The 25,737-nt window shown below is 39.4% G+C and overlaps 1 protein-coding gene across 1 annotated transcript in view; it reads right to left on the reverse strand.

Annotated features, from left to right (window-relative positions):
- The window catches only part of LOC145991733 (glutamate receptor 1-like), a 682,690-nt gene that overhangs the window by 492,282 nt on the left and 164,671 nt on the right, over window positions 1-25,737 (reverse strand). Inside the window, exon 2 of the mRNA XM_083127787.1 lies at window positions 3,268-3,420. Within this exon, the coding sequence (XP_082983913.1) occupies window positions 3,268-3,420 (153 nt within the window). The remainder of the gene's footprint in view (window positions 1-3,267; window positions 3,421-25,737) is intronic.

Consider the following 25,737-nt stretch of genomic DNA (forward strand, 5'->3'; position numbering starts at 1 on the left):
TGAAATTATTTTACTAAGGTAACATTGACATACCTATTACAAAATTATATTTCGGAGATTTAGGGTGTAATTATCATGTGTATTGATAAAAAAAAATATATTGTTGGGGACGTAACTCAGAAAACAGAGGGCAATACGCATTCACTTAATAACTATCATGTTTCTGGGAGTTGCAAACAAGCCTGTACCTAGTACAAGCATCTACGTATGCTGTTTGCAGGAAGCAAATTGGATTAATGTAATTCACAGCACATGGAGCTATCATTGGCGGTTTGGCCAATTGTGGTTACTTTGGTGCTCAATTCAATCTGCTGATTGGTTTTCGCAGGAACAACTTCGTAAAGATGGGAACAGTCATTGCGCAAACTAAAGATCTACAAACTCCAAGCACAACTATAGGAAAAACATCAGGAAAAATCTAGATTGTCTTCGTGAATGACTGCAGATGCACACATTGCCATAATAGACACTTTTGATGAGCCATGTTGTGACCGTTTTCTATGTTTGCTACAGCTCTTTCCTTTAACTCTTTACTATCAACTCAATTGTAACCTCCGCACCATCTGGCGAGTTACTTATTTTAAACACGCCAAGCTTCTCATCCAGATGTTAATAAATTTCTTAATTAATTAATGTTCAAAAGTTCTGAAAATTATCTTTCTCATATATTCGAATACAATTTATGTGTACAATGTACATATAGTGTAAGAAAAAAAACGTGTACTTATGTAACGGCTTGCTGTGACTAAGCAAAATGTAAGCAATATAAAAGTACATGACTTTGCCAATGAAAGAATACTTTCCCGGTCGGTAAGCCTAAGCCAGTTCTCGCCTATACAAAGTTGACACCAATTAACCAGCTCCAAGAAAAAGTATAAAACAAGGACTAAAACTCAGGTAAACCCTATAGGTTATCGGGCTACAGACTTTGTTCGAGTGACGTCATAGTGGTAAGTTTTGTTATAACTGTACGCAAACAGTAAAACCAGATTGAAGTTTACATAATCTTTATATTGAAGATATATAGAAATTAATTCTGCACTGTAAATTACGCTGAGGAGTAGATCTGCCCTAAAGAGAAGTCCGATGCTCAACATTTTCCCAACAAAAGTTCCAAAATGTTGAAAGATACATGGCATACGTAAAAACATATTCAAACACCATTTGCAAAAGATGAAGAAAATTGATATGGATACATTATTTAGCCGATTCCCGCAGAGATGCATCTCCATAAATGTCGCCCTTACATTACCGCTAGATCTACGTCCCTGTGTAGTCAAGCCTATCACGCAATCTCCCACAGCTCAGCCTCAAGTGTGACTTTGCCTCAAGTGTGGCTGTGCCTCAACCGTGGCTCAGCCTCGAGTGTGGCTGTTGACACATCACGCATGGGTTTATACAAGAGAGGCTTCTTGCACGACACGCAATTCGTAGGCACTGCAACGTCCTCACGGTGTCGCTCCTTCGATTCACGCCACTGCCACTTTCGCAGACACAGCGGGGGAAATATTGCAAACGCCTTGTCATCCGTTCAGAATCGGAAATATCGGGAAATGGAGGACTTCGTGTGTCATTTCTTCTCGTGCCTCTCTCCTACTCTTGCTCTTTTTCAGAGACTTGCAGATGACGGTTGGAGACGAACACAGGAGGTGAATATGCTCTCCGAACATATAACTACACCGTTCCAATTCGACTTTCTTTTTCTTTTCTTTTATATATATATATATCTATATACATACATACACATGTATATATATTACTTGCCCTCCCCCCGGCCCCTCCCTTAGTGGATATGATGGCCGAAAAGCATGAGGGATTTTGACGGCAAACGAAGGATAAATCCTCTAGGATGTTACACTACCCCCCTCTCTCTCCCGTTCTCTCTCTCTCTCTCTCTCTCTCTCTCTCTCTCGGGATCGCGAACGAATTCGCATCTAGAAGATTTATGCCAAGATTCGACATTCCAGCCCCCCTTCCTCCTCACCACCAATCTAGCTCCAACCTCTTTTTTCTTCGTCTCCCTGTTTTTCACTTCCTTCCTTTTTTCCTTGATATGTTTCTTCGTCTTTTTCCCTTTCTCCTGTGTAGCTGCGTCAAATTATCGATAAGTTATGAGAGTTCCCGAGGTAGAGGAAAAATGAAGGACTATTTGTTTCCTGCTGCTAGCAGGCGACGAGCGAACGATCTTTTCTGTGTGCTATTGGGATATGTACATGGCAATGTATAACAAATTTGTCATACGTAAGAAATTTGAAATAATTGTATTAGTATTTACAGTGCGTTCCAATTCGTCATGTCCTTTGAAATTGTCGACCATATATACAGTGAGATGCACAATTATAGTCCGGAAATTGTGGTATTAAAGAACATTTTCGATATTGGCAATCGCAATCAGCTTCCACCATAAAGTGTTTGGTCTCGTTCAGGCAGGGCCCACTTCAATTAACCGGCTCCTCATTTGAGGTGACTCTTTTGCGATAGCAAAAAGCAAGGACTAAAAGCTCAGGTTAAGCTATTGCGTTTTACACTACTAGCTTTGCTTGAATGACGTCATTGTGGAATCGTTCATCTTTTCCGTAACCTCAAATAACTTTCTCTCTTAGTTTTCCTCGTACCAGTTACAGCTCTCTCACCCTAAAAATAATTTACATTGTTGAATTCCGATGTTAATAAACATTCGATTGTAATAATTGTGAAAGAATATACTGCTCAGTTTATGATAGAATTAGGGGCAACTTACTTGTATTAGCTGGCAGTTGAAGAATACGCCTTTATAACATATATTACATATATGTTACATATATGCGTCAACGTGATTGGGTGAATGAGAGAACGACACAAGTAATGGAAATATTCAGATACTAAGTTTTCTGTAGACTAATAAGCCGAGGAATACACAGCGTGGCCATAAAGTGTAGTACCAATGGGGGAACTGAAGTACAGGACATTTCCATAACGCTACGTTCTTCACAGTCTCAGACACAACTGCCAGTCTCAACATACTTCCACAAACGTTTCAGCATGTTTCGTTGAGTTTTCTTCAATCTCTGCGAATCGAAAGCAGTAGTTCCAGCAAACATTTCAGATTTCAAAATTCCCCACACAGCAAAATCCATGGGATTAAGGTCAGTTGACCGTGGTGCCTATTCCTGCGTCACACCGACAGCAATACCGCCATTGGTCACCCTGTACCATAACGTACTGTAATCACTTGCAAAAATCAGCATTTTTTTCTTAAAGAGATAAAAAAGGTGTACTTGTACTTACTTAGTCTTGAGAGTTTGAAGGCGTCTGCCGTATTTATGACGTTAACAAACGCTGTGAGCTCGAACCGACGACCCGTCGCGTTTGTGTTGTGTTGCATGACTCCGAACTTGAAGGCCGTCTGCACATCGTCGATTCCTTGTTCGAAAATAGATCCTGAAAAGAAGATAAAGCAATATTTGAATTAATTTCACGTGAAAAGTAATCTCGAAATAATGGGGAAAAACATAAATATCTTTCTTAAGTTATCTGTGTTATCTGGATTGAAACATTTATCCCGCTTAAATTCTTATATGTTGTTAGCTCGGTTTCAATGTTAATTGTTACGCAGAATCTGTTTTCACGATTGAAATTGATACAATAAGCATTCAATCTGTCAGGATCTCCAGAGGATTTTGTATGGGTGATCCCAGAGGATTGGAGAATATTATAGTGCTCATTCATATCCCTGCAATCAATATTCTCCTTTTCGCCCTTTTTAAATATTTTTCCTATTTTTGTTTCCTTCTTTACTTTTCTTTCTTTCAAACTAACTTTCTGGTACTCCTAAACCCGAAGAATTATTGACGCAGCAACATATGTTTTCACCTGATACTATCCTGAGCAAGACTCATCCACTATAGACCAACATTATCAAATTGATTCAGTTTATCGTAATATTGCCTTGAGTAAAACGTGATACGTGCCGAGAAAAACCTTAATGTTAGTTTTATCATCATGTGTGGCTTATCACATTACAATTGTGCAGCAACTGCATCCAATGTCAACTTAATTTCCAACCGAGTGTTACTTTACTTTGTCTAATCGCAAAAAAGAGACATTGGAAATTTATGGAAAAGATCTTTTCGGGGCTGTGAAGACAGTTCTAACACACCTTTCTCATTCAACTATACATAATAAGTTGACTTAAAAATTGACGGTATAAGTCCGTCAATTACCACCGACATGAAACTACGCTGTACATAATAACCAAACCCGTTTTTAAAGTGTTGACGGTCATTATATAGTTTCAAAAAAATATGTATGATGAATGCACTGCAATTTATACTCAATATCTGTCTTTATGCATGATAAAATATACAGGGTGTGGCAATAAATAGGGCGATTTTAAATACTTCTCACTTAAGATAAAATAATACATAACAAAACATATATGATTAAGACAAGACGAACCAGTCTATTCATTGACAAAGAAATACCAAAATAAAATACAAATACAATCCTTATATTTTGAAAATAACTACGGCGGCTCCATTTCGTTCCACACACTCCGACTCAAAGATTGATAGAGTGTGACACTATCAGTCTTTTGGTAGTCATTTTAACCATATCTTTCTGGATAGTATCTAAGTTCATTGAGGGTGAATAATCACACGTGCACAGATCCACTGATCTGACTGGCCAAGGAATATCCCCGTTGTCGTTTTCGTAATACGCATTTACAGCGAATGCGCGCTGTGTCTAGTTCACCGATTCCATCGCACTGAATGGTTAAGCAGGGGCTGCAAGATGGCGGTAGTCACGTGTTACCTCTCATGCAATAACTACCTACATTCTCTGTTGCAAAATCCCTTGATTCTTTGCCTAACCCTGTACAAATTTACATTTAATAATTTTGTATTCAGTTTCTATAAATTAACCGGCACTGTTAAATTCTAACTGTTGAATATTGTAAATTCTACATTAACTTATAACCGATTAGAACAGAAAATAGTCCTCTTATAAAACTACATTTTGAGAGCCTTCTTAACTTATTATCCAAATTTGAAATATTTTTTTAGAGGTTCGTTTAATATATTCTACACTTTCATAGATGTAAATCAATTTCAGTCATATCTGTATCAACCTGAATCTACTTTGGAAAATTTATCTTCGTTTTGGCGTAAGTATATTGGTATCTGAACGAACAGCAATCATAGAAAGACTTGCTGCAGTCAGCTGCAAATAGTGCTCTTCATTGTTTTCCCTTTTTCTATCAATAGTTTAAACCACTGTACATCTGGTTGTGTCATATTATTCGTACACTTTCGCAATATCAGTACGTGAATCTTTCACCATTTATAAAAAAATCAAACTTACATTTTAATACTTAAAGTAACTTTATTTCATATTATTTTTAAGTTGTTTTATACATTCTGTTCAAAATAATTTTTAGATTGTCGCCCTTCTAGTTATCAAATTTTACTCCAAAACCCTGTATATTATCCAAACGATCTGGACAATTATCGTAGAGATTGGTATGTACAGTCACCTGCATTAAAAGTGAGAGATCTATATCCTGAAACACTATACTCACTTCCTTACATGGAGTTGTGTGTTTTGAATAAGTCTACGGCGATGAGCAACTTTCAATAGCAAATTTTCAATGGAAACTTCGGCTATCGATGTAGTGTTAGGCAACACCCATAACGCTAAGAAGATAGGGGATATATCAGGCTATAGGTGTCCCATTGCAGGCGACTGTATATACAGTTTTAGTGCACTCCTTGGAGCAAATTTATCATATCACATTCGCTACTTTATACCAATTATATTCTTCATTCTAGTCCAGATCTGAGTCACTAATTAGTTTTGACCACAGTGTACCCAATGTGTACTATGAAAGCCATTTATGTTGTCGACTGTATCTGCAACAAATGCTAGATTGTGCGTCACATTTTTGTTCTCTAGGTGAGCTTTTCTGCTCCGCGGGAGCCGTTGTCACGCCAGCGCTAGTTGTCACGTCCGCGGCCAGCTTGTTAGCAACCCGACACCGAATAATGAAGGTGATATGATACCTCCACGGCATCACGTAGGCGCATATTCGTTTTCAGTCAAAATGAGATGGCTTACGGCCCCTGGAACGTAAGCGCCACAAACTCCGGGGAACAATAATGTCTAGAACAAGCTAAATTTGTAGCATGAATCCATAAATATTGATTTTTGTCAGGTATTGACAGATTGACATAAACGAATGTGTTTTCGTGGATCTTTCAGAAGAAATATGATACCCTGTAGTTCTAATTCCTGGCCATTTATGGTGTGTCGATAACTGATTCTCACGGGTAGGTCTACTAACTAATAGACAGCCTCATATTTAGGAACAGGATTGAGCCAGACCGAAATTCCCTCATCCCCACCTTTAATAGGTTTTTATTGCTTGATAACAACACCCTCAATTTTGTAAACAAGTATTCTTGAACTATGAATATTCTAAGTATAAGGTAAAGGGCGGACAGATGGCGCATCACTTGACTAGCAGAGAAGGAGCAGGCCGTTGGCGCCACACTTCCACAATTTTGAAGAAGAGACAACGTAACGAACGGGTGAGCGTTGTCTTCTCGATAAATCATATAGCAGAGATATTACAAGGCTTTTACGTTGTCGAGACATAGCTGGTAAGTGAAAAAAATTTATTACCACTATTTTGTAAGCATCATAGATCTCACGTAGAAAGCGATTAAGAAAATTTCAAACGCATTTTTGGGAAGCATGTCTGTTGCACTTCCATAGTTGTTTTGTATATCCAGGTCAGTTTTGCCATCTGGTGAGGTTTTGTAAAAACATTCATCTCGACGTTGTGGGGTAAGATGGCGCAATGTTGAGTGGTTGATTGATTGATTTTAGTTTATTTTACTTCGCGTTTTGTGCCTCTTGGCTAATTTGCGAAGGTGGGGATGAGTGATGAAATGATGAAATTGATGAATGAACATTCACAAACAACCAAGCCGAGCGGGATTCGAACCCGGGACCCTTGGCAATGTTGAGTGGGACAGAGCTACTATTTTTTACGTGTGTATTGTCGCTACATGGTGATACAGAACTTTGCATCGTACATTTTTATTGATCTTCAAGAACTGAAAAAGTGATTTAAAGTACATTGAAAATATATAAAAAGATAAATAAACAGTTTTTTTGCGTTGACTGAAAATGTGCACCATCTGTATCCCTTTAACCTGCTAATTGCAATGTGATTGTGGATTTTTATATAATTAATTAATTTATCCTTACAAAAATGAAAACTTTGATACGCTACGTCAAGTGTTCGACTCACAACATCGCCATCTAATATTCCAAGTTGTAATCCGGGTTTTTACATAGTCATTCATTGCATCTCTTCTTTCATAGTTTTCATCAAATAATCATTCATCCTCAGCGTTGAGATGAAACTAAGGAGATAGAAATACAGCGTTAAATAGCTATCTTCAAACCAGCAAAAAAGAAAATACCACGCACTAATTTAGAATTCATTTATACGTTAAACTTAGCAACGTATTTAGTAACTGTACGTTATCTTCAATATGCTCTGGCGACCTCCAACGCAGAGTTAGCACAGCGCACCACCATCCAATACAAGTCATTGCTCTCATATAATCGTGTTCTAATATGTTTCAATTCATTGTATTGGGTCTTGGGTTGAATGTGTGCTATCCGTAATATGAAAATCACTGACCTTTTGACCTTTCCTCCCTAAGTTCTTCTCCTCTCCTCACTATTTTCACTCCTAAGCTGTGACTCCAAACTGTGGCAACAAGTAGCTAGGATTCCCAACAACTTTATTCATATCTCTAGATATGCTGCCAATTTTATATGTTCTTAACAAACAAGTTACTTACCTTTAGATTATAATTTAAAGTGACAGGAGAGTGGGACCTCTTGATGGCGCAGTGTTAGCGACGTCGTCTTGTAATCAAAGGGTCCCGGGTTCGATACCCGGTGGAGGCACAAAATGGTTCGTATCACACTTTAAACTGTAGGTCCAGTCCCGATTAGCCTTACTGTGCATAAAGTGGACTTAAAACACTAACTCAGCCAATCAATCAAAGTGAGAGGAGAAAACGGCGCAGAGGAAATCGGAAATCATTCTTTTTGTCTGAGCTCATTGACAGTTGAACTCAGGGACTCGTTAACGAAGTTTCTGAGTCGAATACTCCTCCCTCTTTTCTCTCTAACTCTATGTGTCTATACTCTATTCGAGAGGACACAACCAATGAGAGGGGAAGTGCACGTATGAAAATGAATATGCGGCTGCAGCTACCAGCTGTTAGCAGCAGCGCGTACTGCTCGCTCCGCCCACTCGCTTCCTCCCTTTCTCTATCGGTATGCACGGCCATGCTCCACAGATTCCAGTGACAGAGTATAGATTTCTTATTTCACTAAGTTTCCCCCCCCTCTCTCTCTCTCTCTCTCTGTCTTCTTCTCTCTCTCGCTTCTTTACTTTCGCGCCTCCCTGATGGCGCAGTGGTAGCGTCATCGCCTTGTAATCAAGGGGTCCCGGGTTCGATACCCGGTGGAGGCACCAGTGGTTCGGATCCCACTTTAAGCTGTAGGTCCAGTCCCGATTAGCCTTACTGTGCATAAAGTGGACTTAAAACACCAAATCAACAACAACAACAGCTTCTTTACTTTCCTTCCTATCCCCTTTTCCTCTGCTTTTATCCGTATCTAGCTTCTTTATTTCTGATCCCCTTCTTTTCCTCTCTCCTTTCTCTTAATATTCCAGTGTCACAAAATGTGACATCCATATCTTCGTAGAACATTTTCAGTAGAAGCCCACGGAAAAAGCAACAATATACTCTTATCAGCTTTAAAATATTGTCTCTCATCGTATAAGGGATGCAAATAACCCACATACTAGCACGCCCGCCGTACATTTCTAACAGCAACAGCATTGCTGAAATTCTTCACTCCAGAAACGTTACGATTCGTAGTTCAAATAATATTCATCTCGCACCTGCAATTAACCCTTGTTTCCCCGCATCTGAACCGTCGCAGTTTTATCTCTACAACGCGTCTATTCTCAACAGCCCCATTGATACACACAGGGTTATTTAAGGTCCCGATAGCAAGGTTTGCGAGACGTTAAATTTGTTTCAATTGTTTTAAGTACAGCGCGCGTAACAGCGTTCCACGTGTGCTCGATCTAATTGGAAATTTTGAAGTTGAATCGGTCCCAGAACAGGGGCGAGATATCGCAACTGCAAAACTGCAAAACGGTTGCCCTCCCCCCCCCCCCCTTGAAACCCAGCTAGGAGCGAGCAACAAGCGGTTTTTCGGGCGGACCGAAGCAGCCCTTCGGCTCCCATTTCAAACTCGCACCGGATGCGACGATATTTAAAGAAACCGAGATGCGAGTCCGAACATCCTGCTTTAGGTCCGCAAATGTCCGACGTGTTGATGTTCTGATGCGTGCACGTTACTCTCAACCTTCTCTCTCTCTCTCTTTTTGTAGCAAGCGTGGTTCATCCACCCCTCCTCTCCCCGTGCCTGCCTCCGCCCCCTCCCCTTCCCCCCTCAACCCGTTCCTCTTGCGCTCGCTGCTCTTCAACATGCTGGATCAATACGGGAGGCTGCAAGCTCCGTACTGGAGCATTCGCTCAACATTACCGCATGTTACTGTAATAACAAGGAACGCGACCACATCCCACTCCACCCTCCACCCCCTACTTCTGAAATGAAGGGTTGGGGGTTGGAAACAAAATCTAAAAGGGGGAACCTTTCTTCGTCAAATATACAACGTATCAACTTACTTTGCGGTTGCATTTCGCTTGTTGCATGCGCAAAACGAACGAAATGAGATGGTTTGTATGCTTCAAAAATATTCTTCAGCCCAAACGCACTTTGAAACATGATCATAGTCACGCCACAGATAAAGATATATGCGTTACAATAGAATAACACAACTTCAAAGCTCGCAATATTATTTTTCAAAGTGAATAGTATGATTCAATTTAGCGGGTATATTTGTGGGATTAAAAAGTATCCATAGGGATTATTTAGGTTTGACACTCCTATGTTATATATTAACTAAGTTTTTCATTAGAAGTAGTTGTTATTTACTATTTTGTGGTTTAAGAGACCATTACTTACTTTTCAGTCATCTAATGATTCTTGTATAATTTTTATTAATCAACTAATAAAGGATTTATGAGTTGTGGAACGCCTCTCATTTTGAGTTACGAGGTGTTGGATTTGCAAAGATTAAGCAGAAGCCCTTGCGATTAATATTTATCCACTTCCTTAGTGATCAGCATAACCTAGAAGAATTCTCAGTTTGCAAACGGAATGAGATATTAGCACTTGCGATTGTCATACGTAGTGATCAGCATAACCTAGAAGAATTCTCAGTTTGCAAACGGAATGAGATATTAGCACTTGCTATTGACATTTCATCCACTTCTTTAGTGATACGCATTGTCTGTCGAGGAACTTGGTTTACAAACTGGCTAAAACATACACACTTACAATTGTACTGTTATCCAATTCTTTTTAATGTAAGCGACTTGGAATTAGGAGAACAGAAAAATACAGTCAGATTGATGTTGTCCATATCATTTCACACAACCATTCATTACTTGCCAGTAGCTCCATGTAAATCAAATCGACAGTACAACATTAATAGTAGTTATTTTCTTTTTCTTCTGTTTGACTACATTTAATAATATACAAAATATAATCATGTTTTATTGTAAGCTGTGGATACATACACACATGATATGTTTGTCCTTTTATTACTTGTTTCAAACCAACACAAAAAAATATGAAAGCTGCAAATTGGATTCATCGACTTGAATTTCCACCAAGAAGTAAGATTTACAAATCGCATAATTGTTAAAAAGTCGGGAAAATTGGTATTGTGAAATTGTTATCATAAATCTGTGTAAAACGCTCAAAATAATTGGCTAAATGCATCCAGAACTTATTGGTATACTCTCAACGTCAACCAAAAAGAGTCTTACAATGTAATACATTTGACGGAGAAAAATATTCTGTGTGTAATAGTTTAATGTGCTGAAGTATACAGGCCTTCCTGATAGCACAGTGGTAGCGTCTTAGTCTTGTAATCAAGGAGTCCCAGGTTTGATTCCCGGTGGAAGCACATAGTGGTTCGGATCCCATTTTAAAATATAGCTCTAGTCCCGATTAGCCTTACTGTGCATAAAGTGGACTTTAAACACTAACTCAATCAATCAATCAAAAGCTGTAGTATACGAAATATAATATTTAGACTTTATGATATGTCAGGAGACTAGAGTTAAAACGTTGGAGCGTACGTGTTACACACTAGCGAGACGATAAAGTTCTAGTGAATGTATAGTTTTGAATAAAACAGAAGGAGCTGAGATGGCTACATAATATATGAAGCACGAGATGCACGAAATCTCCAGGGACTTGCAACGGAAGACATGATGGACAGTATGGGAGATGCTACACAGCAATGCCGTGTTGCGAATGTGAGTTTTTGGTATAGTTGAAACCTGGAGTTTCATTCCGGCCGTATCTTGATAAGGTGGAAAGGGATTGGTAAAAGTATATCAGAATTGTCTGGATAGGATTGTGTGGTCGACTTCAACTATTGAAGAATGAGATGACGTGCAAAAAAAATATTATTGATTTAGAACTTGAAAAGTGTACTTGACTGATTGATGAGAGATTAAAGAATTACTTTGTCGATTGAGTCTGTAATTGACGATACTAGACCTGACACGGGCCAAAGTGTTAACGATATAGTACGCCAGCTCGGTGGTTGAGCGGGTTAAGTGATCGACCTTTATTTCGCCACGGAAGTAACCGGATTCGATTCCAGGATTAGGCATAGGTGTTCTTTGTGAGTGTCCCTTCGTCAATTTCATCCTATCATCACTTATTTTCATCGTCGCGATTAGCGAAAAGTGGCAGAAAGGATCACTGAATAAAAAATACACATATAGATAGAGTAGTGTGTACTAATAGATTCACAGCAGTGTTTGGAAATAACTAGTTGCCAATTACTTTGTAGGAATTTTAAGTGTAACCAGCTACTTTCAAAAGTATCTGTACGTGGAAGAGAGTAATATTTTGTATTAGAAGTGACATTATCACCAGTTTTCTTTACAGTTACATTACGACATTTAATTCGTTAACTTGAAAAATTTGAACGTGAATGAAGAGTTAAATTTGGCAACTGTTTCCAACCAGTAGGAAGACCAAGACGAAGATGGAGGGATAATGTTGAGATGGACCTAAAGGAAATTGGTAGGGATGGAAAAGAGTATATAGATCTTGTTCAGGATAGGGACAGATGGAAGGACTGTGTTGCTGCAGCCATGAACCTTCGGGTTCAAGAAGGCTAGAGAGTTAGTTAGTTAGTTTCCAACTATGTATCTTCTCTGGATGCTAAGGTGAATGTTATTTTATGAAATCGTCTCATGGAAACTAGGCTTCAGTGCATGCTAAATTTCGAACATCCGAACTTGATTGCAGTTTGTGAATTCCTAACGTTTTGGTTGGATTCCTGAACTTGATCGTCGAGTTAGAATGAAGTCTCTTTAAAATGGGAAAGTGTTTAAACTATTCATATTATATAAAAGTAATGATCATTCGAGCAAAGGCGACTTCTTGTTCCATGAAATTTAATGTGATAATTAATATAAGTAAGGGGTGTCTCAGAAATATTTTTGTTTTTAAAACTATTAAAATGGATACTTAAATGTTTTGTATATAGATAAATTTATTACCAAATGAAAGCTTAAACTTTAAATTTTATTTGGGGAAAAGAGTATTGGACAAATGGTGACCATTCATGTTTTCACATTCAATTATTCTTGAAGCGCTCAGAAGTTACAGTTTCAACATTATCTTGGTCGTTTTCTGATGAATCAAATTTTCACATAGACGGGCATGTTAGTGAACAAAACTGCCGATACCGGGCAGAGGAAAACCCCAAAAACCTTCATGAGACGCCATTACATTCACCTAAAGTTGTCGTCTGGGCTTCCCTATCAAGCCAAGGAATCATTGGCTCTTATTATTGTTTTTGAAGATGATCATGGTAATAATGAAACTTGAACTTCTGAGCGCTTCAAGAATAATTGAATGTGAAAACATGAACGGTCACCATTTGTCCAATACTCTTTTCCACAAATAAAAATTTGATGTTTAAGCTTTCGTTCGGTAATAAATTTATCTTTATACAAAAAATTTAAGTAAATAGTTTTAAAAACGAAAATATTTCTGAGACACACTTTATATAAAACATATAAATGACAATTGATTGTGTGTAATTTTTGCAGAGAAATTTAGAACAAAAGGTAACTGCAAAAGTAACTTAAAGTTACTTCCCAAGTACTACTACCTGAACTGAGTTACTTTTAAAATGAGTAACTGTAACTCGGTTACTTCTTGAACCAAGTAACCTTGACTATATCTCTGTTACTTTTAAAACGTTACTTTCTGCTTCACAGAATCTGGTGTAACGTTTACAGATGAAAACGTAAGCACATGAATCTCAAATATTGATTAATATTTACGTGTTTAATTTATTTATTATACATTTGTGACGAAACAATTTGAATATCTTGCAGAACACGTCAATCAAGTATTACGACACTTCAAATATAGCTTGTGTCCGATTCCGATTGTAATTCTAGGCAATGTGGAACAACTAACTGCCGTCATCCGTGGCGGAGTGGTTAATACAGCGCGCTACAACCCCAGGTTCCACGGGTTCGAATCCTCGGCATGTGTGTTCTTTGTAGATGTCCCGTCATCAATTTCATCAGAGAGTACGCCGAGTGGTTAGCGTAGCGCACTACTACTCTAGGGGCCCCGCAATCAAATCAAAGCCTGGGCAAGGGTCTTCTTAATCCTTATCCAGGCAAGCTATTTTTGTAACGTGTCCGGGCAAGCAGTGTCTGTCGAACACTGCATTGTTTTAAATGGATCTTGCCCTTATAATGCGAGATTTTTATGTTTCGTCGCTGTGGAAACAATCGAGTAACATGATATTTAACCTAATCATCATTGTTATGTTGTATTCTTGTATTCATCATCATCATCATCATCTTAATTGCATGTTGTTGTAATTTTTGCAGAATAATATATGAAACATATTAAGCCGGAAGGTAGTGTGAGGAAATTGTTTTATTTGCTCATATATTTTTACTTTTTCTATTTTAGCTTTAATAATATTTTTATGTGATGTCTTATTAAATACTTTATTTTTTATAAACATTTGTTAATGCATATTCAAGTAGACTTCTTTATATATCAATTGCAAACTGTGTCCGACAGACACTGCTTGCCCGTTTACGTAAGTGAAAAGAAAAATATTTTTTGGCGCCTGACCTTCTTTATCAAACAAAGTCAAATATTGTGAATTTGAACAAACAAAGTTAAAAAATATCATGTTCGCAGGATGTATCGTTTTGAGTATGACAAAAATTATAAGCAACAGTGTCTGATAGACACTGGTTGTCCAGTTAAGGGTTTTAATTGTGAATGTCAATGTGAATCTATTTCATCATATCATCAATCATCCTCATCGTCGCGATTAGCCAAAAGTGACAGCACTAAGTAACAATATCAAATCGTAGAGAACTAAACTGGTCGCAGTTCAAGCTGGCGGCTGGGAAACAACGAATCAGCGATTGGTTGAATTTTCTTCGACTGACATCGGGTATTTTCGTGCGCTGGTGGGACGAAACAAATGAGCGTCGGATACACCGCATGTTGCCAAACGTACTGTAAAACGGTGGAGAGAGAGAGAGAGTTGATCCGCGCCGTTACTGGGTAAAAGTTGTACATAAGTACAGAAAGGACAGAAAATTAGTATACGAGACACCCAAAGACTGCACAAACAAGCTAATAAAAAACAACTGACAAAAACAAACGTTCGCTTGGCAACGTTTTACCAGGAGATCAACGTTACCCCTACAGCTTTTATTGAGGTTGTTGAAACTCATCGAGTTACAGACCCCCCGAAGACGATTGGTGGACAGGTAGAGAGCTATGTAGCAAAAAGTAGGTCATTCGCCAGCTGAACCCGCGATACGTATAGCTGCAACTTGGAGAAGCAAAACACGAAATACCGGGTGAGGCAGCCAAACTGGAAGATTTAAAAAATTCACAAAAAAATAGAGATAGCAAATATTAGTTAATTTTGAACAACATGAATGTAATGTACATGAGTTGAAATTGCTAGTGTACCTAAAAAATATTATTATTTGTTTTTAATATGGTGTCAGTAAAATGGCGTCCTTGGTTTTGCACACATTGTCGGAGGCTCAGAGTAAATCCGCCCATGACGTTATGTTGACATATTGGTAACCTTTTTCCTGCCTGTCCTCGATGACTATGACCCAGATGAAGAAGCAGACTTCCAGCAAGATGATGGAACTAGCCATACTGACAGAGTGTCTATGGATGTGCTTAGACTCGCATTTCATGGTCGTCTCATCAGCACATTCGGCGATATTCCGTGGCCTGCCCGTTCACCCGATTTGCTGCTCCTGACTTTTTCCTTTGGGGTTACCTCAAATCCAAAGTATTCAAAGACAACCTTCCAAGAACCAGGGATAATTTGAAGGAGCGAATTCGGCAAGAGATCCACATCATTCCGGGGGTGTAAGGGGTGCTCCTTCCACGTAGTGCACCCAATAGCCAACCTCACTTCCACGTAGTACACCCTGGACTGCAGACTAACGAGACTCTGTCGACTGGCCCCATGGCCAGTATAATTTTGTTTGCGTTGTCCTGTGTTTTGTGCTGAGTGCTCCTTTACAGCCTCAGCTTTTAACGAGTCAGAATATTTTATGATTTTAGTTATGCAACGTTAGAGTTGTTATGTGTAGCGATAAGGGGCTGGACCCGTATAATGTGACGGGTGCAAAATAGCCTTAGTGCTGACGCACCCAAAATTTTAAATTCAAATTCAAATTCAAATTCACAACATTCCGTTGGAGATGCTACGAAGCGTCATGGGCGGATTTACTCTGAGACTCCGACAATGTGTGGAACAACTTGGATGCCATCTTACTGACACTATATTAAAAAAAATAACATTTTTCAGGTACACTAGGAATTTCAACTCATGTACAGTACATTCATGTTCAAATTTAACTAATATTTGTTCTCTCTATTCTTTGTGATTTTTTTTAATCTTTCCATTTGACTGCCTCACCCTATATATATGCTGGAATAATTCCAATGTAAATTGTAGTGATACGATACGATTGAAATGGCTGACGAAATTGCAATGAGAATGTGTAAAAGTGGATATTCGTTAAGCGCAGTGAGGTTCAGTGTAACGGAAACGATGACAATTTAGACACTTTGGAAAATACGTGTCCGTTCCACTCCCAGAGGAATTAGGGACGGTGCGGCTCAAGTCTTCCGCCTGAACGTCTAACGTTACAAAGAAAATGACAGCGCCCTCCTTTCCCTAGGAGCGCAAACGTACCTCATAGGAACGAAATCGACCGGAAAAGATTTTCCAACCCCCTGGTTAAATTAGCGGGAACCAAATGGAAGACTCTTCTCCACGAGAGGAAGTTCTGCCTGGGAATTAAATCAAATCTGCATTTTCCATTTTGCATTGCTGAAATTTTGTCAGCGAAAGTTCGTCTTAAGGAAAGGGAGCGAAGGAATTTTAGTCCCTCGGATGTGGCTCATCAAAGAGACCGCCAGCTGCTCTGCTTCTGCTGCGGATCCTAACCTTTGCAAATTAGTGGGAGCCCGCTTCTGCAAACGTGTCGCCTTGAACTCGAGATTTTCGGGTCTTGAGGAAGGGATGATCACAATACTGAATTTCATTCTGAAACTATCTTGTGTGTACTCGTTGCTAAACCGATAACTCTTTGTTGGGATACCGGTTTAGGTATTCCTTCTTCTCTTTCTCTCCGTCCATCTCTCTTTTCTTCTCTTCTTGTCTCTTGTCTATCTATCCCTTCTTTCTATGCTCTCTTTCGTTTTCCTCTCTCTTTCCTTGTACCCTCTCTTCCCTCCTCTCTCTTCCACTGACTCTACCCCTGTTTCTCTCTCCTTCTCTCTCTTTGTGTGTGTGTGTGTGTGTGTGTGTGTGTGTGTATGCTGTCTTTTATTCTCAAGTTGCCGCGGTGGCTCAGTCGGTAACGCGTCTGACTACCATGCTAAAGGTCCCGGGTTCGATCCCCGGCCGGTTCAAATCCGGGAACTTTTCTAACGATGGAAGCGGCCCCGGCGCCCACCCAGCGTCGAATAACATGGGTACCTGGGGGAAACCCTGGGGGGTAAAGGCGGTCAGGGGCGTGATGCTGATCACATCACCCCTACTCACGACCGGATCAAGAAAGTGTGGGACGTTACCCCCACACCCCTATACGCCTTCATGGCGTTGTGCTATGCACAGGGGAGCAGTTTCCTTTTTGTTCTTCTACTCTCACTTCTCTCTCCCTCTCTCTGACTCTCCCTTCTTTCTCTCTTTGCTTATATCTTCGTCCTTCTATGCTCTTTTTCCTTTCACCCTCTCTCTGGCTATCTCTCCCTCTCTCTCTCTCTCTCTTCTTCTCTCTTTGTCTCTCCTCTTTCTATGTTCTCTTTCCTTTCCTTCTCTCCTTCTTTCTAGCTCTTTCTCTCCCCCTCTCTCTCTCTCTGACTCTACTTCTCTTCCTCCCTCTCTCTTTCTCTCTTTGCCTATCTCTCCTTTTCGCTCTTCTATGCTGTCTTTCCTCTACCTCTTTCTTTTCTTCTCCCTTTCTCCACTTCTCTCACAAACTCCCCCTAACTTCCTTTATCTCTATTTCTCTCTGCAGTGGTAAAGTTTAATCTTTACGAATTCGTTAGTAACCTTACTTGATTTTGTTGTTTTATTTCTTGTCGCCTCTGAATACTCTCGATTTAACCACGATACTTAAGTTAGAAAACTGTGGAACAAAAAGGACAAGGAAGAGGGAACAAGAGTTAGTGGCCTTCGCTGCTATTATAATAAAGCTCCTATTCACCTTGACTTAATCAAGAAAATATCAGTTGGCCTCAGTATTTCAACGTATGAACATTCGGATGGCAGTCGCCATAGTGACCATTTAAACGTTACTCTCTTCTGATTGATTGATTGATTTTATTCTAGTTCGTTTTTCTGCAACCTTTTGGCTAATCGCGAAGATGATGATATGAACGCCGGCATTTGAACGCGCGGCCCCTGGCGTCGTAGTGCACTGTGCTAACCACACCGCCACGCATGGCGGCGCACTCTCTTCTGAGAATGAGAAGTAAAGATGCCTGTCCAAATACTTGTGCTTTTCTGTTATTTAGCGGCATTGTTCTTCCACTTTTGCCTAATCGTGTCGATGGAGATAATTAATGATTGACAAAGAGTACAAAAACACGCATGCTCACGCCAGGACTCGAACCTGAGACCTAACACATCATCGTTCTTAACCGTCCCGATTAAACGCACGTCGCTGCACAACTTATAAGGAACAAAAGATAGAAAAAGAATAGGCACAGCTACAACACATTCGAGGAACAAGGCGGTTACCTCACGTCAAGAAAAAAATAAGGTCAGATAAAGAGAACTGTCACTCCTCGGTGTGTTGGGGGGAAAATGTTTCAGAAATAAAGGAAGAAAACAGAGGAGAGACTGCAGAAGGGAAAAGACAGTGTCCCCTGCAGGCTCGAGAAATTTGTCATCTCTGTCACACACAAAGGCGTCTCCAAACTTCTGTTGATCAGCTCCAGGGAACGGGAAGAATACAAAAATACAACAGACGGAAGCAACCGATGCAGGAAGAAACGCGATCCGTTTCCCGAATAGGAAAATTGGAGAAAAATGAAATATTAGGCTTTGAAATAAGCAAGTTAGAGTTATAACAGATGGGGATATTTTCTCGAAATGCTACGAGTTTTTGTCGTAAAAGGTATTATTATGTTGTATTTTGTGAACTCTTAAGTAGTCTACCGTGAGTTTCAGGGATAAGATGAAAGAAAATGGTTTTATTGCATGAGGATTTAAAAGCATTGGGAAATGCTTCAATTAAACACAGGGAGGAATAGGCTGAACCAAACAAGATGTTCTGAAAACTTTGTGAACTCTTTCTCATTTCCCTTTCTCTCTTCCCCCGCCTCTCTCTCTCTCTCTCTTTCCCTTTTTCTATTTATCTCCCTCTTTTTTATTCTCTACCTCTTTCTTTCTCTCCATCTGTCATTTCCTTCCTCTGTCTTCCTTTCTCTCTCTTACTTTCTTTCTCCTCTTTCTCTTTATCTATGGAAAACGAGATGGAAAATTGTTAATATACGAGGAGCGTTCGAAAACTAAGTTTACAAGATATATTTCTTCATTGCTCATCTTTTATTTTTACAAAACAACTTGAATAATATACTTTTTCCTTAGGGGTCCCGGGTTCGAATCCCGGTCTGAGTGTGGATGTTTGTGAGTGTCCATTCATCAATTTCAATTTCATCATGTCATCACTCATTTCAATCTTCGCAAATTAGCCAAAAGTGGCACAAAAAGCGGAGTAAAATGAAGCAAATAAAAAAAAACATACTTTTTCCACAGTATTGTCTCCATGATTATTGAGCCTTTTTCCTAAGCGTTGGGCTAGATTTTCTATAATCATTTCTTGAAATATGGTCTTCTCGAAGTTGAGCCACCATTCCACTACTGATTTGACGTCATTTTCTCTGAAATCTTCGGCAACTAAAATGTTCCTTCTGGCGTACAGAAATGTGCTTCCATTCTATGCTCGCACGTTTTGTTTATCAGGTGTGCTATGATGAATTCCATATTTCGAAGTTGGCGACAATATGTTCAAGATTCTCTTGACGAAATCTTGCTGTAAAATGGTTAATTGTTGCAGGAATATCATAACACCGCAGTAGGAACTCTAATCATTTGGGTCTTTGAGAAATGGATTAGTGGGACACATCATGCACACGGATTTTGAAAAAATAACTTTCTAATATTAGTGGCGCTATCCACGTCATAGACTCAAGTCTATGCGTAATTGAACCACATCACGGCGAATCTTCTGTTTGGACACCTGTATTATGTTACCTTACATTTCTATTTGGCAGTTTTCGCCATGATGGTGGTTCATAACTCTGCTAACTGATAAGGAGTTAATAGTCAATAATCCAGCCTAAATTTCACTAACGCTATATGCCTTGCAAACTTACATTTGAGGCGCCTCTTGCACATGAAGGTTTAATGCATTATGGCTATAATTGATTGATTGATTGATTTGCTTTATTCTACTTCACTTCTCTGCTACTTTTGGCTAATTTGCGAAGATGTGGATGAGCGATGATGATGAAATTGATGAATGGACACTCACAAACTTCCGTGCCGGACCCCTGGCGTCGTACTGCGATGTGCTAACCACTCTGCTATTGTGACTATAAGTCTGCAACACATGAGACAACTTCTGGACACACGTACATCTGAGATTTCAAAATTTCTAATGTGATGAAGTTCATGAGATTGGGATCATCATTTCACATAGCCCGAAAGAAAAAAAACAATACCGCATTTGATCCTAGACTTTATGGCTATCCTTTATATTATTCAAATTACTTATGTCATAAGTTGTAAATCAAGTTCTATATCTAATTGAACATCATGAAAATCTAAATCAAATTTTCATGTATGGCTAGAATTATGCTCAAGTTATGTTTCGTGAAAAGAAATAAAGATTCGAATTGACATAAGTATTTGCTAATTTTGAAAATGGGTAGTTATAACTCAGTTACGAACCGTAACTTCAATTATTGTAAAAGGTAACTTAGCCGTAAATACATAGATAAACATTAAGCTTAAAAGAATCTTCTTGAATACAACTGGCGATTTGAATGAATATTTCTCTCTCTCCTATCCTCTCTTCCTCTTTTGCCACTTTCTTTCCATTCCCTTTTGCCCTTTCCCTTTCTCTACTCCTTTTTCCCTCTCTATTTTTCCTTCTCCATCTATATATTTCATTGGCTCTCTTCCCCCCTCTTTCCCTACACTCCTTTTCATCTCTCTTTTCCATTTGTTTTTCATTTATTCTATGTTCTTTCTCTCTCTGTTTCCTTCCCTATCCTCATCTTTTTCTGTCTCTCTTCTTCTCTCTTCTCCCTCTCTCTCCGGTCTCACCTTTCATTTTTCTTTTACTTTCTTTCTGTGCCCCTTCTATCTTGCTCCTGTCTCTCTCTCTTTACTTCTTCAGCCCTATTCTCCTCTATCTCATCTCCCTACCTCTGCACCTTTCTTCCTGCATTTGTAGACGTTCACTTGAAAACAAATGAAGGTATTTGTCGTTAATTACTTCTGGAACGCATCGTAAAGATGTAGAGACGAACTGCAGGCGAGAGCAGGAAACGCAGCTGCAATTCTTAAAGCAGACATGAAAAATCACCGCGCAATTCTCTTGAAAATCTAATGAACTCGCGATCCGTCTCCGATTTAATAAACGCCTCCACGCCTCGCTGGGAACGAAGGCCGCAGAACGAAACTTCCTTCCCATGCATTGCAGCCCCCTTTTGTCGCCGGCCCGAGATGTATGCCGGCTCATTACGGAAATTAAAGCCATATATCACAACCCCCGACCACCCTTCCCTCACCCCATCCGAAGCATCTGCTTCACTTTGCACATGTGGTGTTTTGCGTCGCCCATGAATATCAGAGAGATGTGGGGGAGGGGAGTGACTAGGTGTTCAATGCATTGACGGCGGATTTTACTAGCGTATTACAATGCTCCGTTGCTTAATGAATTCCTGCAGATGAATTACTGCTGAACTGTTTTCCCGCCTCAGTTTCGAGCCTACCACGGTTCGAATCGAGGCATTCGCTCGTTCGTACTACAGTGAAACCTGTCTATCCCGGAACATGATGGTTCCGAGCAAAATTTTCCGTCTTAACAGTTTTCCTTCTTATACAGGGTTGACTTTAAATACAGTATAGAGCGCTGTAGGAAAGAATGGAAAGATAGATTTACATTTCGCATTATTTATAATGTAGAGTACTAATGCATGTACGTAGCTACATGAATAAAAATGCGATACAGTCGCAATAAGCATAGCAGAGATTACAATTATGTAATTACACAACATGTTGGTACACTTTTTACAGTATTGTATCTTTTCGAACCCGGTACCCCTGGCATCGTAGCGCGATGTGCATAGAGGGAAAGAGAAAGATTGAAAGATGGAATAAGAGAGGTGAAGAAAGATTGAGATAAAAGTGAAGAAAAAAGAAAGAAACAAAGAGAGATAACAAGAAAAATTGAAAGATGACGAAAAAACAGAGGAGAAAGAGACAAAGAAAGGTGGAGAAAGAGGGTGAGAGATGAAAGAAAGAAACTGAATCGTAACAGCTATGAGTATTGTAGTGCATTCTTTCATATCGACAATGTTACCGATAAGCGAGTGGCAACAGAGGCGTGTTCCACTTAAAAGTATTGCATTGTTTTCTTGCGAGCGAAAACAATAAAGGAAGAAATTTCCGTCTTACTGAGAATAAAAACATCTCGTTGGTCTTTAACTGGTGTTCCGTTTCCGCTTTAAGGAGGTTTCCGCCTTAAGCAGGTCATTTTCAGGTATAAAATCTGTACGTTCTGGGGACATTTTTTCGTATTTACAGGTTTCCTTCTTATAGAGGTTTCGGGATATGCAGTTTTTACAGTTTTGCAGTTTTTTTTAACCTCTTTTTTGCTGTTGTGCGAGTCGTTTGAGAGATTTTAAATTCAAAATTAGTGTACAATTAGTAAATGTTAATTGGTATGAATTCCTGGCTAACCAACCTTCTGGCAATTCTAAACTCGAAGGTTGCTTCAAAAGCTTACTTGACTGAGAGATGGGAGATTGGAGAACTTCGTGAGATGCAACCTTTCCGTCTGCACACTGCACCTTAAGGCCAGTAAGCAGAAGAGTTGGAGTAGAGAATCTGCTTTCGTTGAGAGGTAAAAAATACTCTTCACGGAAGTGTTTGTTCTGCCATGATTACAATGCCACACCGCACTGTTACTCACGAATCAGTTGACAAGAGGTTTCCCCACTATGTGAACGCGACCGACGATGCCTCATGCCTTGCTCACTTCACCCTTCCCCCTCTCGCAATGTAACAGTCCCACTGTTCACTCTGCAGTCCGCACATGCATATGAGAATGAGTCATCTACAAATGCAGTGTTTACAAAAACAAAACCAAAGATTGTCGATATGGAAAAAATGTAAGATTCCAATAAACTTGGATAATACTCACAACAAGAAAGGTCTAAATAAATTATTGCTGTAATTTCTTGGTGAATAATACGTAAGACACATGCAATCAAATTAAAAAATGTAGTAGTCTCAATACGGGTTTCTGACCATTCTTTTAAAGTAATAAATGTAAGACAAATCACCATTGAATGCAAATATATCACAAGCAACTCGAAGACTCTCGGTTATACAAATTCCTTATTCCTTACGCCACCGAATCAGTTTAACAAATTTTCAAACCAAACCGACATCTTCAGCTCTTATCTGTCTTATATCACCAACCTACAAAAAATCATGAAGTGTCGCCTGTTATGACACTAAATTCTATTTAATCTTGGTACTATGCTTAACAATGTTTAGTATACTGTTTTAGTATGATTTCTTTCCGGTCAGCTTCTGCTGTACTTAAAATTTCCTGATATATATAAAGTAAATCCATCATTAATGTCTCGGACGGACAGAAGAAGGAAATGTACAGGCACTGCTGAATATATATGTCTGCAGAGATCTAAACTCACTCTAAGCTCAAAGATAGAAATGACAAATGGCACGAAAGCATCAAGGTCTAAGATATCGCTTCTAAAGTTTCAACCATTAGCTTTCACAACAAGACAGGAAGACACCGTTAAATATGTCTTTAAACTCAGACACTGGCACACTCCTTTGTAACTTTATAAGCACGAGTGACAAAACATCGCCCCTTTCTTGCAGACCTCCCACGAGATTATATTGTCATTTGAGACAACGTAAGATGAATGGCCCCTATCACAGTTCTTGCAACATTCCACAAAGAACCTTTTGTTGTATAGTTTACAGCCGAGAATGGAAAATTTGACAGTTATATTACGGAGGTCGTTCTGTATTCTGGAAGTTTCCAGTGAGTGAAGATTGGTCGTGGATTGGAGGGCGGAGACAGGGAAAGGGGAGGGGGAGAAATGGTTTGATTCAAGAGGCCGCCCCGAAATAAAGCGGATGTTGTATTTCGATGTGGCTTGATGGTCGCAGGGCGAGAGTATCGGTTTGAGCATTTGCCAAAGGTTTCCTTTTTCTTCCTCATCTCTGCCTTCCGCGGCTGTGGGGCGACCTGGCAACTTACCACGAATATTTTTTCGTCAATTTTGGTTTCCTTGGCGCTGGGCGAAGAGGAACGGAATCACTGGGATTGTCCTCTTAGAGAACGACAGTAAGATTGTCAAATATACGACCAGTATCCTGTAATGCATGCAACCTACAAAACAAATATGTATTATGTATTGTGGTCACTCCAGGATAAAATATTTTTATCTTCTCAACAATTACAGGGCGATTTCCTTGGAACCACACACTCGTGTTAAGTTTGCGTCAAGTTAACTATTTCATCCGTCCTATTTTGCAAAATAAAGATGATAATTATAATGGCTAATGCTTGGAATATAATATCCGTAAGCAACGCCATACGTCTCTATTGACGTCAACGCTTATTATACAACTACGAGGGTTGGGGCATAAGTCATGGCAACTATTTGTTTTTCGCGAGAATGCAGGACAGGCACAAAAATTCGAAATATGCAAATGAAAGAGGACACTGTATGGAATTGAACAAAGTATCAACAAGGCAAGTCAAGTGTAAAAAAAACATTTTATAAGTTTCGTTCTATATGCAAATCTTAGTCACAAGGCTACGTTGTCTGAACCAAAACAAAGCGCCCTGTGGACCCTTAGAGTAGTCTCCCAGAGCGCCCACAACACGCTGCCAACGTTGTGGGAGACTGCTTTCCACATGTGGGAGGAGTCGAATACGATCTCAAGTTTCACGGCGAAAGCAATTTCTTCTCAGTCCGAAACCCTTCATACATTGTTCAATTTCATACAGTGTTCTCTTTCTTTTGTATATTTCGAATTTTTATGCCGGTCTTGCATTCCGCGAAAAAAATAGTTGCCGTGACTTATGCTCCAGCCCTCGTATTAAAGGTTCTTCAGATTTAGCAGTGAATTTAGTTTCATTTTATTTCAAACGTGTCTCATATTGCACAGAGGATGAATTTGAAAGTAGCAGAAGGCCAAAAGTTGCACTCATTTTAAAGAAGTCACAAATAGCAAGATTGTCTTTAATATCCTGTTTGAGGAGTAAAACCTTCGATTATTCAACATTCTCTATTCAGTTACTTAGAATCTATGTATTTGATTTCTCATTATACTCGTTTTGGATTATTCACTCTTGTATTCAGTTGTTCACAAGCCCTGTATATTGATTGATATTGATTTAGTTTTATTTCGCTTTTCTACCACTTTTGGTTAATCGCGAAGATAAGGATGAATGATGATGTGACGGATGAAGGGACAATCTCATCATTTTGGGACGACACAACACGAGCCCTGCAGGGATTATCATGGAAATATGTCCAGACGCCAGATCCTCGTTACCAGGGTGCGACGGGGAAGTGAGGTTGACTTTTGAGTGCCTTACCAGAAGGCCACCCCGAACACCCCACAACCCCTGTATATAATTTATCATTATCTCAGTATTTCATTAATTATATTTC

This window comes from Lepisma saccharinum, chromosome 8 (assembly GCF_977018435.1).
Source record: "Lepisma saccharinum chromosome 8, izLepSacc3.1, whole genome shotgun sequence".
In the NCBI taxonomy this organism is placed as follows: Eukaryota; Metazoa; Arthropoda; class Insecta; order Zygentoma; family Lepismatidae; genus Lepisma; species Lepisma saccharinum.